This window comes from Solanum stenotomum, chromosome 7, assembly GCF_019186545.1.
Source record: "Solanum stenotomum isolate F172 chromosome 7, ASM1918654v1, whole genome shotgun sequence".
Lineage (NCBI taxonomy): Eukaryota > Viridiplantae > Streptophyta > Magnoliopsida > Solanales > Solanaceae > Solanum > Solanum stenotomum.
The window spans coordinates 564,376-580,976 of NC_064288.1; the positions used below are offsets into that span (position 1 = coordinate 564,376).

At 32.8% G+C, this 16,601-nt stretch overlaps 2 protein-coding genes across 3 annotated transcripts; both read left to right on the forward strand.

Moving 5' to 3' along the window:
* The first annotated feature begins 3,521 nt into the window (after positions 1–3,521).
* On the forward strand, positions 3,522–9,125 carry LOC125870498 (protein FAR1-RELATED SEQUENCE 11-like). Of its 2 annotated transcripts, none has more exons than XM_049550941.1 (4): positions 3,522–3,668; positions 4,982–6,003; positions 7,043–7,486; positions 7,585–9,125. In XM_049550941.1, the coding sequence occupies exons 2-4, from the start codon at positions 5,035–5,037 to the stop codon at positions 8,443–8,445; spliced, it is 2,274 nt and encodes a 757-aa protein (XP_049406898.1). In that variant the 5' UTR covers positions 3,522–3,668; positions 4,982–5,034; the 3' UTR covers positions 8,446–9,125. The 2 variants fall into 2 exon arrangements, with proteins under 2 accessions (XP_049406898.1, XP_049406899.1); XM_049550942.1 differs by having other exon boundaries at positions 3,523–3,668; positions 4,886–6,003.
* A 3,776-nt stretch (positions 9,126–12,901) lies between these two features.
* LOC125871230 (uncharacterized) lies at positions 12,902–15,434 on the forward strand. The gene is made up of 3 exons (XM_049551828.1): positions 12,902–13,307; positions 13,917–14,297; positions 15,034–15,434. Exons 1-3 carry the CDS (start codon positions 12,902–12,904, stop codon positions 15,399–15,401), a joined length of 1,155 nt encoding a protein of 384 aa, XP_049407785.1. The 3' UTR covers positions 15,402–15,434.
* The last annotated feature ends 1,167 nt before the right edge of the window (positions 15,435–16,601 follow it).

The window sequence follows — 16,601 nt, forward strand, 5'->3', positions numbered from 1 at the left end:
CTTGGGATTTATTATTATGTCGTGCCAACCTCGATGGTATCGATCTTATCACCTTAAAAGTAATCATAATTAATTTTGGTTGGCCATGATCAGAAAAGTCCACAATTATTCTAGTTACACCAAAAGGGTATCCAAAGTGATGATTAATACTTAAATTAATAAAATTAATAGATATGACTACAAGAATTTCATGCACATTATTCAGAATATTCGTTGAACATAGTCATTGAAGTTCCAAAATTATTATTTTCACGTGACATATTTAAGATCGTAAGTTTAAAAAATATTTTATTATATTTGACACAATTTTAATTTGGAAAATAAAAATTGAAAAATCTTTTTTATTTTCTTAAATTTTGTGTCAAGTCAAATCAAGTCATTCTTTTTCTTTTTTTGAAACAAAAGGAATTATTTAGATTTGGAAAATGGTTTGATTTTGTTTTGGTTTTGTTATTTCCTTTTAAGTGTTGAATTTAGATTTATTACTCGGAGAAAATTGATTATGCCTTTTGTTTTAAATTACCGTTAAGTGCGTTAACGAATTGAAAATAATTTAAATTTTCTTGGAGACTAAACTTAGTGACCATTGATAAAATTAACCTCAAAATATAATATAGCGTGATTGATTCAAATATATTGATAATGTAAAAGATTGTCAACCCACTAATTTTGGTCAAAGACATTCATGCCCACAAAACACCGGTCTCCAACACCAATTATACTTCCCAAGACATTTTAGCTAGTTGACACCATAGAAATTTATGTTAGTTGTAGAGGATGAAATTGTTCAATTCTTCATTAAAAATTTCGAGTTTGAATTTGGGTTATGAAAAAATCCTTGTCGTATCCTCTTGAATGGGGCCTACACAATATAAATGCAAAATAGTCGAAGTTCACTATAATTACCGGAAATTAGGTGATCAACAAAAAAAGAAGCTAGTTGACGAAATAAAAAAAATTATTCTCTTTGTTTTAAAAAAAGTATCATCTTAAAAAAAAAAAAAAGTTCTGAAATATGTGTCATTTAAAAATTTAAGACAAAAATTCATATATGCCATCTTTTTAATAGTATTTAATTTTTAAGAGATATTAATAATTCGATCCATTCAGATTAGTCAAAACAACTAAAAATCATTTGTTCATACCTAGTTCTTCAATGCTTCATTTTGTGTCCGAATGTATTCAAAACACAACAATGTATTTATCGTTTAACGTTCACTTTTTTATTTCAAAATCGCTGCAACAAATTTCAACTGATTTTACATCTAGAATAACACAATTGTTTCATCATTTAATATAGGTGGATTCTTATCGCGATATGAAATCAGCATTTGGACATGTGATTTCACGTTGATTTATCACATGATTTCATATCACGAGATGAAATCTCAAATTCTCCAAAAAACAATTTGAGATTTTTGAAATACAAAAATTGACCCACAAATTTATATTTTGTAAAAACAACCCCACATTTATTTCATATGTAATTAGAATTTATAATTCATTTCTTTACTTTTTGAACCATTTACATCTCATATAATGATTATTCTCACTAACATAGGATTTATTATTATTTCAAATCAATTTCTACTTTACCATTTATATTCACCAAATTCATTATTTTTTATCAAATTTATTTACCAACCAAATTGACCAACAAAAGGCACAAAGTAACAATATTGGTTCGTCTTCTCAGTTATATGAATAAGAAATGCAAGATGACGTGAGAAGATTGTTCGTACGATGTGGGAGGACTATATTAAAGACTAGTACACCACAACTTATATATGTTTAATTGTTAATTTTTTTTTTATTGAATTAAAGCTTGATCAATAAACATTGTATTTTTAAAAAATATCTTTGTGATAATGTATTATGAGATATTATAACCTTTTGCTTATTTGGTAAGATTGTATAAAGAATTGAGACAATATAATTTTAATAGTTATACAACTTATGGAGTTTTTATGTTTATGAAAAAACATACAACATAAAAAGTTCAAACTGCATGTCAAAATAAAACTTTAAATTCATCTAATAATTTCAAATTATGATTTCATATATTTGAAATGTTTTAATCTCTTTCAAATAAATGACTATTCAAACCTTGAGTCTTCGTCAAAACTCACCTCAAATTAATTTTTTCCTTCTCACACAAATATATAGGTCTTGCGCGTTGCATCCATCTTTTTAAGTATTCCTGATAGTTAATTGAAACTCATTAATAGGAAAGACATTTTGGTCTTTTAACCAAAAAATAAACCCATCACAATTCAAAACCCCAACTTCTTCTCTATTGCTTGGAGATTGAATCCATTGGTGAGTTGAAGTTGACGCCAATTTTAACTTAGACATTTTAATTTAAAAAAATTATTTTAAACATTTTATGTGAGACCCGATATGCCATTTTGACATTATTTACTAAGGGGTCATTTGATACGCCGCATTAGAAGAAATAATCCATGTATTAGGTAAGGTATTATTTAATATTATGTTTGGTAGGAATTTGGACCTATGTATAACTAATTCATGGATTAGTTATACCTCCTACATGGTATTATATGGTGTATAACTAATACCTTCCATTTGGAGGTATTAGTAATACATATGAAATAATACCATGGGATAAGCCTATGTAAAGACAAAAATATCCCTCAAATCATTTTAATTATTTTATTTATTTTCTTGATTTTATAATTTATATTTGTACTAGTAAATTTATTTAAATAAATTAGCTTACAAATTATTTAGAGAGAGTTGTTTGTTACTAAATAAATCCAATACAAATTTGAAATGTGAGTATATGACTTTTGTGATCTTAATTGAATGTGCGTGTGTGTGTATATATATATATATATATATATATATATATATTTGTGTGATTTTCTAATTATTTGTATTTCGAAGAATTTAAAACATACATACATATTAAAACTACAACTTGCAATTTTTATGTGTAAATGTAGATGGTTTATTCAATTTTACCATTGATGACCGTCTTTTCAATTTTAAAAGTAGATGGTTTATCTTTTTTAAATTGAAAAATGACATTTTGTGAGTGATCAATTTATTAAGATGACAATTATTTATCCTCAAATAATTCAAGTGAAAAAATAACAAACATGATAACAAAATTGTTCTTCTCATAGCTAGTTAGAAGGACATACAAAAATAATTTTGTACGACAATTATCTACCTTATCCAGTTACCTAATAATTCAAGGGTATAATTGGAAATAAACTTTTTATAGAGTTTTAATCCAAACACAAGATAAGGTGGAAAATAATGAACCAAACACTTGATAAAAATAAACTCTGCATTACTAATCTCTGCACTACTAATCCCTACATTACTAATCCTTGCGTTACTAATCTCTACGTTGTCCATGTCACCTTCCAAGAGATATTTAAATCTTTTTTCCTAGAATACCCTTTGTATGGTTTTTATTAAAATATTCCTTTTGGCTCGCGGAGCAGATCATATAAGGAGATAAGGCTACATATTTACATTTTTGCCCTAACATATAAAACTGGACTACGGGGGTAAACCTGGCTTTTACTCAAATCTCACAGTTGCTCAGTCGATTCCCGGCTACTCCATCTCTGCCAGTTCCGTGCCGCTCCGCCGTGGTTCCCACCGGTGTTCGTGTTCGCCTCCTCCAACACAAGGTATTCTTGTTATTATTTTCTTAGCGTGTGTAGATAGAGTGTTTGGGTATTTGAAGCTTAATTTGGTATCGTAGCTGATTTATGCGCCAGGCCGGCTGTGCTAGCTATTGTTCTATGCCATAATCACAAACTAGATAATCAAATATGTCAATTTTCTGTATCTGTTCTGCTCTATTCAGGCTCATTTTATGTGCTGTTCTGATTATTTGTGAAAATTTCCTTTTCTGATATCTGATTTATTGTAATATGCTTTTCTGGAATTTGAAATATTGATATATTAATGGAGCGACTTGAAATGGCTTACTGCGCCAGTGCAAAAGCATTCACGGTATTCGTGTTCTATTTTACTTTAGGAACTAATTTACTAAAAATACAAGTAGTAGAATTGATTAATTTCGGCAGTTCTTCTCCAAATTGTTTTGTCTCCTTAAGAGGCTACCTGAGAGCTAAATGTGAAGCTAACAAGATGAAATTTTGATGATTAGCAAATGATTAGTAATACATACTCACTCTGTCCCAATTTATGTGATGTTTGACGTGGCATGAAGTTTAAGAAAGAAAGAAAGAAAGAATTTTGAAACTTGTCGTCTAAAATAAGCCATAGATATTTGCGTGGCTATAACCATCTTTTAAGTGTGAAATGAGCATTTTAAAGTTAAATTGTTACTACTAAATATACAAATGTGTGTCACAGAGGGAGTAACAAACATATGCAAGAACCAAATATCATACATGTCTCAAATAGAACGGGTAGTAGTTATGACAAAGAACTATTTAAGAACCAGTTCTTTAACATGTCTACTACAAGAGATGCTGTCAAGAGTTCACTACAAGGAGTGATTACAAGTTCCCCTGGGTATTATCTATGTTCAGATTTGATTATGGATAAGCATATTGATATGTTTAGTGTCTTTGTGACTATTTTTATTGTATTATGAAAAATCCTCGTGAAGTACGTTTAGATATGGGTATATCAAGGCAAATGAAGGATCCATGTAACACAGGGTATAGTTGCTCTTCACAGAGTATTTGATAAATTGAAGCCTGCTTTCAGCCTGTAACAATTCGTTGTATTGGTGAGAGTTGCTAATAGATATCCTTTTACAGGCTGCATGATAATAATCGTGATGATCATGCCTTAATTTTTAGCACTTCAATGATAATCTAAGTGGTTCAGAACCTTCATGACACTAGACTCCTTCTTCTTTTGTTTTCAGTTTTGTGCTTTTGCCTTCTGATCCATATCATTTCTTTGTGTCTTTCTCTCCTCTCCGCAACATTGGCTCGCTGTGCATTATTGGCTGCGTATATAGTATGTGAAGATGGTATTATCATATCCATAATCCGACTTTTCTAGAATTGGGAAATGCCCGAGATAACAAACATAGCAAAAGAAACATCTGAAAATGGGACAGATTCATCTCAGGATGATACTGGCACTGTTGAGGAAATGCCTGAGGACACAATCTTATCACGACAAACGTCTGTGAACCTTATACCTTTCATTGGTCAGAGGTTTGTATCACAGGACGCTGCATATGAATTTTACTGTAGCTTTGCAAAGCAATGCGGCTTCTCAATTAGACGTCATCGTACTCGAGGGAAGGATGGAGTTGGTAGGGGCATTACAAGAAGGGATTTTACATGCCATCGTGGTGGCTATCCACAACTAAAGCCTTCAGAAGATGGCAAGCTGCAAAGGAATCGAAAATCATCACGTTGTGGGTGCCAGGCATTCATGAGAATTGTTAAAAGAGCAGATCTTAATGTCCCCGAATGGCGGATTACAGGTTTCAGCAATGTTCATAACCATGAACTTTTAAAGTCAACTGAGATGCGGCTTATTCCTGCCTACTGCACCATGTCTCCTGATGACAAGAGTCGCATTTGCTTGTTTGCGAAAGCTGGGATGTCAGTTCGGCAAATGCTGAGGTTGATGGAGCTAGAGAAGGGAGTTAAGTTGGGTTGTTTACCCTTCACAGAGGTCGATGTCCGAAACTTCCTACAATCTTTTAGAAATGTGGACCAGGATAACGACCCTATTGATCTTCTCAAAATGTGCAAGGAGATGAAAGACAAAGACCTGAAATTCAAATACGACTATAAGATAGATTGTAATAACAGGTTGGAGCATATTGCCTGGTCTCATGCTTCATCAATGAGGTTGTATGAGGATTTTGGTGATGCCATAGTATTTGACACTACTCACCGCTTGGATGCCTATGATATGCTTCTTGGGATATGGATTGGAGTGGATAACCATGGGAGTCATTGTTTCTTTGGTTGTGTACTCCTTCGGGATGAAAATATGCGGTCGTTCTCCTGGGCATTGAAGGTATGAAGCCGTGCAATCTTGTTACTGTACCATTATACTAATTGCATTTATTGAGTGTTGAGTTTTCTTTAAACCCACTTAATTTTCCAGTACCCAAAATGTTCAAGTGCTTGAAATGCCTATCATGTGCCTAACAATAGGAGTCTGCGAGAGTTCCCAGAAAATACTGATGAAACTAGTGCAAAAAATATGTGTTTACTCCTTGCTCTTACTTATTACTTCATATGTTAAGAAGGAAAAAAGGATTATTCATCAGTTCAGATGTTATGGGGCTAGTTCGGATAACTGTATAAATTGGTGGTAGAGGAAATTATTGAACTAAATTTTGTAATTAGTGTGCAAGTATATTAACAAAGAAGTTCATCAGATCAGATTCCAAATTTGAGTAATGTTGTTTGATTCTTGAAGTACAAAAGGTCATATTTAAGTTGCCAAATACTTCTGAGGCATCAGAAATGGAAGATGAAGAGGGTTTGTTCAGCCGTACCCAAATCATAAAAAGTATGTGTATCTTGCAGGGGTAAATTAGTTGTTGCACAGGCTTTGTGCAGCTGATATATATACACAACACATTTCAAGCTTATAAGAAGAATATATCATTTTCTTCATCAAAAATAAAAGAATATGTTGCATGCTGCAGCTAGTTGGAAAATCTCTTGCTTAATAAATTATTATCCATTTGTTGGCTTGAGCTTTATAATTTGCTTGACTCGCTTTATCCCAATGACGATGTTTCACCTTGGCTTTGTAATCTTTCTTTGAGTTTCCTCTTTTCTGTTTAATGATACAAAACTCACTACTTATATCCTTTTACCAATCATCCCCTCTCCTTATCATCTTTTGTTTGTACATATGTTTGTTACGGGCATAAGGTCTAGCCATCTCAGTTCCATTCTGGTATGCATAAGCTACAAACTTAGCTGTAACAATTGCAGATATCTTTGAGATGCATCTTTCTATCCATAGCTTGCAACTCCTGTGGTTCCATGCTAATATGAAATCCCTTTGTTTTGATTTGCTTCTCTAAAATTTGTGCTAGACATTCTTGGGCTTCATGAACGGCAAGACCCCAGGAACCATTTTGACTGATCAAAACTTGTGGCTCAAAGAAGCAATTGCCACTGAAATACCAAGAGTAAAACATGCATTTTGCATTTGGAATATAACTTCGAGGTTTTCAGAATGGTTTTCGACACTTCTTGGATCCCAATATGATAATTGGAAGGCTGAGTTCCATCGCCTCTACAATTTACATTTGATTGAGGAATACGAAGTGGGATGGAATGAGATGATCGAAACCTACCGGCTGGATGGAAATAAACACATTGCCAGTCTATATGCTTTACGTTCATACTGGGCACTGCCCTTTTTGAGATCTTTCTTTTTTGCTGGAATGATGAGTACATTTCAGTCGGAGACAATAAATACTTTTATCCAGAGGTTTTTGAGTGCTCAATCTGTACTTGGTAATTTTGTGGAGCAGGTGTGAGATTTTCATCTAACTTTTGTTTCTTAGAAAGTTTAATTATTACTCGTTTGATTCTTCTGCAATTCTTTTTCTGATAACTTAACGTACTGCAGGTTGTTCGGGTTGTAGATGCTAAAGATCAAGCAGGAGCAAAACATAAAGTACAGAGAATTGTTCAAAAGGTTCCCCTGAAAACAGGTTCACCAATAGAATCTCATGCTGCTACTGTTCTTACACCATATGCCTTCTCAAAACTACAAGAGGAGCTTGTTTTTGCACCACAATATGCATCACTGATGGTAGATGAAAGTTATTTCGTCGTGAGACACCATAAGGAAATGGGTGGGGGTTACAAAGTACTCTGGGTTCCACATGATGAGTTCATTAGCTGTAGCTGCCATAACTTTGAGTTTACTGGTATTCTCTGCAGGCATGTGCTTCGTGTTCTATCAACAAACAACTGTTTTCACATTCCAGACCGATATCTGCCCATGCGCTGGCGTGAGTTTACATCCTCTTTGGCTAAGCCCACACTCTTTTCCCTACCAAGTGATCATATGGGAAAAGTTCAGTTATTGCAGTCCATGGTTTCAACACTGATTAATGAATCAGTTGAAACCGAAGAACGCCTCAATGTTGTTTGTGATGAAGTTTCTACAGTTTTATCTCGCATTAAGGGGTTACCTACAGCATCCAATTCGGGTAATGCTATTGCATATGAGAGCCCATCAGACTCACTGATTCTTGCAGAGGTTGAGGATTCTGAAGGCATTGGTCAAAGCTTCACCTGCAACCCTCAGGAGTGTATAAATTTGGCAAAGTTGAAAGAGAGAGGATCAAGAAATGGACTGGATTTTTACGGAAAGAGGAGACGTTTCTCCATTCCATGTTGTGGGCAGTATGGCCATGATGCAAATGATTGTCCAATGATAGAAGGTGAAGATTTGAATGGAGATAGACTTGGCTTTTTATAGCAGGAATGTTGTGAAATGGAGCTAGGCGCTTTGAGGAAGTAGGGAATATATACCATCCCTTCTGTCCATAACCGACAGTTTCTCCTCTCCTAATGCAAATGCTTTATATCTTTAAACTTTCGTGACCCAAAAAATCGACTCTTATTTATACTGGAACACCACTTTCTGACCAACATTCTTTTTTTGTAACAAATGAAGGTCCTCCTTTCAGGGACCAAAGAAGGAGCGTTCTTATTTCTGTTCTACCAATCTCAACTCCTAAAAGAAGAGGAAAAAAGAAGCATTTAAGATGTAGCACTATGATTCTCATGCCTCAACGGGGAAAACAGAGAGCGAGGTTAGATGATATAATATTGATATTTAGTTGAAATCCAACTGCTGCTAGATACATGTGATTCTTCTCTCTTTTTCTTCCCTTCATCCTGTGATAATGGCGTTCTGTGTTTGTTTCGATGAATGTTCAATGGTACAAGTTGACTAATGTGCAAAAAGCGCAGGTCTACATTCCACTAGTTGGATATCTATTCTAAGCTTATGTAGTATAGATTACGATTTAATACTTGTATTCGGTCCAAACAACATTTACAAGACTACCTATAGGATGTGATACTACTGTTTAGACTGGCACTTGTGATGCCATAACATGATGAAATGAAACATTCTAGTAATTTTGATCTTCATCAGCTAAGGAAACTTTGCTTAGCCTGCTGGGCAATGTCTTAAGATCATTCATGTTCCTGACTTTTCTGGCTCTTCCTCGACGGCTGCCTGAACCAAACACAGCTCTATGTGCCAATGCTTTGCCTAAAAGCCAGTACTCAGCCCTGGAATCTTTGCTGTGATCTTGTTGCCTCGTCTCACCATCATCACACTCCTCGTGGCAACCACTGGTGTTGTAGGTTTCAGAAGCTCCGTAAGTTGCTTTCTCAGCCGCCATTATATTAGAAAAACACCAAAGGTGGAGGAGTAGGATGGTGGTGTGAAGGAAATCAAGAAGTGGATGAACTATTTTTTAATGGGAATAAATGTTTATAAAGAGTTTGGAGTTGGGGACAAAAGACATGAATGGGGACGGTTAAATTGGGTCGTTGATGGTGGTATTAAAAAGATAAAGTTGGAGGAGTTTTGAAGCAAAGTTTCATATAGCCGAAAGGTTACTTCTTACGCAAATCATATTGCATGCATTTATTAATGTCTCTTAAGTAAGAAGGAATAATATATTACACTTACAAAGTGCCTTCATCATCATAGTTTTACTGTATCTTCTTTAATAATTGGCTGCCTTCATCATCATACTTTTACTGTATCTTCATTAATATCACTCCCATAAATAGACCAAAGATACAAGAAGCATAGGTAGAGAGACTGAGTCAGGATTTGAAGTTCATGGGTTATGAATTTTTGCAATTGAAGCTATAGCTCATTTTGTTTTATTTAGTGCTTTAAATTGTATATCTGCTCATCAAAATACTAGTCGATAAACGTATATCTGACTAAGTGAATATAATTATTTTTGGCCGTCCGACTAAATGTGTAACTTGCCCTGACAACAAAGCATTAGTGGATAGCCCTTTTGGGTTAGAGGAATCTCATTTTTTTTCTTAATGGAGAGGATGCTTGTGCTTGACACTAAAACAATTCCTTATCTACCATCCTAAAAATTAGTATATTTCTTTACATTATGGTAATGGAACCAGGGGATTTGTTCTTTTTTAACTACTTTACCCTTCTTTTTCACCTTATCTAGTGCTTTCTACAACTTTCATCCTCACCATATTCCCCACATTTTGGCTCCACTATTAGCTAGCGTTTGGTCATAGATTTTCAATTATTCTTGGCAAATATATTTGGGTGAAATTTTCACCATGTGTTTGGCCACAGTATTTGGAAAACATATTTCACTGTTTTAGAAAAATATGATTTATACCTATAAGTTTTAAAAACTATCAAAATTAACCGTAAGTTTGTATTACAAGTCAATTGGATCTTCGTTGCAACTAATAACAAGTAGTGTCCATGACACTAGAGCAATGTGGTAGTTTGGAGTGAGTGCAACAAGCATCATTCCATACATTGTGAAGTAGACAAAGCACAAACTTTGTTACCTTGAGCTGATTGTTCATCATTTTCATCAACAACCATATCATCACTTTCATATTCATTGAATATTTCATCACTATTTTGGTGTTCACGTAAAAAATTATGTAATACAACTCAAACAACTACTATAGAGGGTGTTTTTGTAAAAGAAAAAAGTTTGGTGTAAAATTTCAATTTTTAAAAGATCCCAAATAATGAGATTTGGCTCAAATACTAGAAAAAACTAGTATTTGGAAATTTGGGATATTTGCCAAATAATGACAAATTGTATATAAACACTATTTGCCAGTTTTTTCTCCAAATATTACTTGAGAAATCTATGGCCAAACGGGTTAGTAGCTCGCGCCCAAATCTAGAATGGGCTAACCAGAGACAAAAAGGGAACAAGATTAATTTTTTTTCGTAAATAGCTTTAGTTTAGGACATAATTTTGAAACATAGCTACAATTTTCATATTTACGGAACATAACTAGAGGAGAAAATACACTTGCAACCTGAATGGAGTGAATTTGTTGATACATACACAGCATAATGAACAAAATAGTTAAGGATTTTGCGAATTAAGAAAAAAACTGTACATCCACAAAGCATATATAGGAAAACGTGAATTTTTTTGAACAATTGTTTACATATACAACTATCACTTAATTGTAGTTATACCAAATAGAGGCATGATACATGTTTGAACATATATAACTATCACTTAACTTTAGTTATTTCATTATATTGCTCAACTATGATAAGTTACATTAATTGATTCAGTATAAACACTTTGTACGAATAAGTGCATATGGATGTTGTTTGATTTTTTATGATATTTATTGTTTCGTATTGTTTAATTATAGTATTATTTGGTTGTAGTTCTGTTCTGCTACTATATGTTGTCTTGTTACTATTTATTGTCTCTTGTATTTTTATTAGGTCTTTTTCTAGTCTTTTTTTCTGTCTCGAGTCAATGGTCAGTTAGAAACAGTCTCTCAAACTCACCTCAGAGATAAAGGTAAAATCTGTGTACACTCTATTTTCTTTAAACCTTCACTTTATGAGAATACATTGAATATATTATCGTTGTTGATACGGGACATGTCCGAGAATTTCCATGTGTACTGTTATGGGTTGAAGGTTCTTAGAAACTTCCTAGTGAGCGAAAAGAAAGGATGAAATGAGTAGCGGTTGACCGTTGTGGTGCAAAACAAACACTGCGTCATTGGTGGTACAATTTCTTGTCCCCGTTTTTTTACTCCGTTTTAATTTATGTGACAATTTTTTAAAAGTCTGTCCAAACAAGAATATCACCTTTTTATAGTCACAAATAGGTTAACTTTAAAGTTCTCTTTTTTACTTTTGCTAAGATGATTTATAGTTAAACAAATGTCTAAAGTTTGTTTTAGATGTGATGAATTTTAAATGTCTTTTAAAATAAAAAGTATGTCAGTCAAATGGTGTCACATAAATTAAGATAGATGAAGTAAACACTTTACCCAAAGGGAGAATCAAAATTTGAACTTAATGAGTTATAAATTTAGGATAGTGACATTAAGGCCGGTTTGCACCTACGATATATAATCATGATTTGGAATTAGTGATTTAAAGTCGAAATTTTATTTGGACAAGCAATTTGAATTTCTTAAGTTTGTATTTTTTCTAATATATAAACATGAAAACCCCACATGTTGTGGAAACTATTAATATTTATTCAATTCTTATACAATCTTACCAAATGATCAAACCATAGTTGATAAACAAGATATCGAAATATCCTAAGGCATCGAACGGATAAATCACATATCTCCATGTTCCTTTTCCTTTTATAAATAAATATTTGTGATTACAAACTTTCAAATACACATAATTTTATAAAGATCAACTAGTCAATAATAGTAGTTACTACTAACTAGTTATTCTTTATTATAATCTTTTCACATGGTACAAACAAATTCTTCAGGCTGAACATAAGTCTTTGTAAAAGAATCGGGTCTTTTTTTAAAAAATATAAAATATAAACTTATGAATCAAGCTTTATATGTTAAAAAATTTGAAATTAGGATTTGAAATCCCAAATCGTGCTTTTTAAAGAATTTGATATTTGAAATCATGATTATATATCGCATGTTCAAATACAAGCTAAGGGTTAGTGACTGAATTATGAATTTAATATTTATACATATTCAGTAAATTTCTTAATACAAATATATCAAATTTTATATAGTTACTAAGTTCGATCGAAACGATACGTAACCTTCTGGCTCAGCCATGCTTGTACCAAGCTAGTAGGGACAAGAACTACTTTAAATAGCAGTGCAAATTAGCTCCTGTAGCCTAACAGGAAAAAAAAACTAGTGCTAGCTCTACTACAATGAGGGATGAAAATTTTGATCTTAACAAACAAGATGAAGAAAGTAGAGCTATGCACTATTGGTGGAGATTAGCATCAAAATTTGATGAGTGTGTAAAATTCAAGTTTGAAAAAATACAAAATTTGTCAAAATTGACACCAATACTTAAAGTGCTTAGAGAAATGGAGAGGTTATACTTGATGTCCATTGAGAGTTTTGATGAGCTTAGACAAAAGCTAATGTCTTATAAAGTAGGGGATTTTTGGGTGCCAATTGGTGGAATTAACAAAGAGGATTTGGATATTCCACCTGTGAATACTATATTGTTGGTTGGTTTTCATAATGCTGGCAAAAGTTCACTTGTCAACCTTATGTATAGTGTTCTAGGTCAATCTGGTCTCATCCCTTTTGCACAAACTTCCTCAGGTACTTAATGCAACATTCCTTCAACTTTCTCCGTTCTTTTTTACTTGTCCAGTTTACATTTTGCATTTTTTCCTTAAGAAACTGCTAATCAAGTGTTTATTTTTACGTCAGTTCTGTATATTTCTTGTATTTGCTTTGCTCTTTTGGTAACTCGAACTCTAAGGCTTAATGTTGGAAGTGTGGGTGCTTATCATCCGAGCAACTCCCTTTTGTCAATTCTCTCTTAATTTGCTAAAGTATATGACTAAATTAAAAATCTATTTCTAGTATACTGAACGGGTAAAAGAGAACGGAGAGAGTAACTTATAAGGAACATTTGAGATGATATAAAAGAGAAGCGTTAGTCCAAAACTAGTTGGAATCACTTATAAGAATCCTATATTGCTTTATTTGTTTCATTGTATATGACTCTAGTATCCCCTTTTAATTTGTTACAGAAAGAATGACATATTCTCTATTTAAAGTTATTTAATTTTGTATTTTGTACTTTATGTCTTATTGTTAAGGACATGTTTTTATAGCCATAAAATACCACAAATTTTGTACATATCAATATTTTTTCTTCTTAAGACTTTAATTCTTGTGATTTTTTTTTTAAAAAAATCATAGGAAATGATTGTGGTTACACGACATTAACGATGGAGGAACACAATGTGTTAAGATCAACACGAAGTGGATTCTGCATTTACGATACGAGGGGTTTCGATTATGATAGAGTTGATGAAGCTCTTCTAGAATTGAAAGAATGGATGGCTCCTGATGGAGTCCACCATAAGAAGCTGTGTTCCAGACAAGAAGATCATGTACTTGTACCAATGTTAAATAATGAATTGGAGGATGCTTCTTCTTCAATGTTCATAAAGAGAAGAGTCAATTGTGTTATGGTGGTGGCTAATGCTTATGAAATATATAAGTCTCTCAAACTTGATGATTTTAAGCCATTGGATGCATTGAAGCAACTTTATTGCTCATCTTCACTCAACAAATCTAGTGAGTTTTAATTATTAATTCTCTCTTATTACTCTATTACTCATCCTTACTCATTCAGTCAAGTACTTCATCTGTCCTATTTTAACTGTCGCTTTAACTTAAGAAAAGTTTGTACCCAGAAATTCAAAATCAAAGTTGAGAACTATTTTAACTTCAACTATGCTCTTAACATTAAATAAGTAGTCATTTTTATTATTGCTCAATTCTAAAAAAAAATAATTATAGATGGCATAAATTAGTAAATTATACTTTGTATGGACATTTTTTTCTTAATGGACGTGAAGAAAATTTAAAATAGGACGAAAGGAGTAAATTATAGTCAAACCTTAAATGTCAGATAAAAATGACTAGAGAGAGTACAAGCTTGTCTCTTTCCTAGTCTTAAGAGATCATAATTCAATTGTGGTCCAATGGTGAAACTGTTTCACCCTTAATTAGAGGTCTCATGTTCGAGTTCTGGGTATGAAAAAAATAATGTTGGGAGCGCCACCCCTGAATGGACCCTATAATGCGCGATCTAGATTTTGTTGGGGTTTAAATGTGTACTCCGGAGACCGAGTGGGAAATTTAAAAAAAAAAACATAATTTGAAATCGTTGTGTCACAACTCACAAGTGCCAATTGGACATTTCCTACTCTCTTGTATTCTTAGATCTCTATTTCCACTTGTTACAGTAAACAAGTTTTTTTTTATATTATCAGTATATAGAAGTTAAACTCAGATATTTGTATTGCAGATGGGAATCCCATATTGATTTTAACTCATGGAGACAAGTTATCAACTGAGGATCGAATCGATTGTCGATTGAAAATATGCAAACATCTTGGTACCTCAGAGACTAATGGAATATATGATATAGTTTGTGTAACAGAATATGGATTATTAGCAGATGAATATGATCCAATCTCAGCATATTCTGTAACTGAAGCTGTTTACAGATCATTGCTTATTTCAGACAGAGCTCAACTTGTCAAGAAAACATTTAAGGATTGGGCATTATTTGCATTGTCATGTCTTATGTGCTTTATAGCCAGCATTTTTGCCTGTCTGGCCCAACTTTTCAATGTTCTGGCCCAGAAACATAAAGGCAAGCTAAAATGGTGAAGAATAAGGCTCTAGGCAAATATTTGTATTAGCATATGTATTTGTGTTTTCTACTAATGATGTTCTTGCTGTTGGATGTTTAGATATAAGTAAAGTAGGTTAATAACTATATATGTTTTTAATGGCTATGGTTCGTTTGTATCTATTTAATTATGAGCGAGACTTTGGGTGCACTAATCTAAACTTAAAATAAAATGAGTGACATTTGCTTTGATAAATTATCTATTGTTGTTATGAGGTTTGCAGAGGTGGACATAGGATTTGAAGACTTTGGATGCATCAATCTAAACTTAAAATAAAAACAACAAAATATGGCTTCAAGTAAAATTGAGCATTGGTCTCATGGGTGGTACCTTTGGCGTATACCAATGGCACAAACCACTCCTATGTTCCTCATGGGTGCACTGTTAATTATTCCCTTTGTCTCAATTTATGTGACACTTTTCGGATTACGAGATTCAAACAAGTTTATCTTTGATCATAAATTTTTCATATATCTTTTAATTATTTTGAATTGTTAATTATTGTGACTTATAGTACTTTTTACGTAGTTTACAAATATATAATTTTTGTCAGTTTTCCAACATAGATATACATATATTCACATGATTTTTCTCAAGGTTAATGGATGCACGTGCACCCAACTTTGCATTTGGGTCTGCCTCTAGGGACGGACGTTTCAACAGTTCAGATTGAATATGAAAATTTCAATCTATTAGATTTTCTTTCGTATTTAAGAATCTAAATCTAAATGATTGATCCTCTTAAGTTCAGTTTCGATTTTATCAATTTAGTTATTTCGAATTTTTTATTTTTAAACTTATAAATTTAATTTCTTCCTCTTATAAAAATGAATATTTCAATGAAACATTCATGTCAAATTACCTTAAGAACTTATCAGTCTTGCCTTTAATCTCTTTTTTTTCCACAAATTTCAATGTTAATTAAATTACTCCTACCAATTTTTATTTATTTTTTGATCTAATATAATATAATTTTTCATCAAAAAGTTTGAGATCGAACTATTTCCCCTGCCACTTACTTCCATTCGATAGCGATAACCCTCGGGACCATGCCCATGGTACTTCCCATCACAACCCTCGATCGTATCATAAGAGAATTCAACGGTTGAGATTTTTCTGACTCAGAGTAAATTATTTGAATCACAAGGGTATTAATGTAAAATTCCCCAAAACAGGA

Coding starts and splice junctions, on each gene's coding strand:
- LOC125871230 (XM_049551828.1), top strand. CDS start 12,902: ATGAGGGATGAAAATTTTGATCTTAACAAACAAGATGAAGAAAGTAGA. Junction 13,308..13,916: donor TTTTGCACAAACTTCCTCAG/GTACTTAATGCA, acceptor AAAAAATCATAG/GAAATGATTGTGGTTACACG. Junction 14,298..15,033: donor ATCTTCACTCAACAAATCTA/GTGAGTTTTAAT, acceptor TTTGTATTGCAG/ATGGGAATCCCATATTGATT.
- LOC125870498 (XM_049550941.1), top strand. CDS start 5,035: ATGCCCGAGATAACAAACATAGCAAAAGAAACATCTGAAAATGGGACA. Junction 6,004..7,042: donor CGTTCTCCTGGGCATTGAAG/GTATGAAGCCGT, acceptor AATTTGTGCTAG/ACATTCTTGGGCTTCATGAA. Junction 7,487..7,584: donor TTGGTAATTTTGTGGAGCAG/GTGTGAGATTTT, acceptor AACGTACTGCAG/GTTGTTCGGGTTGTAGATGC.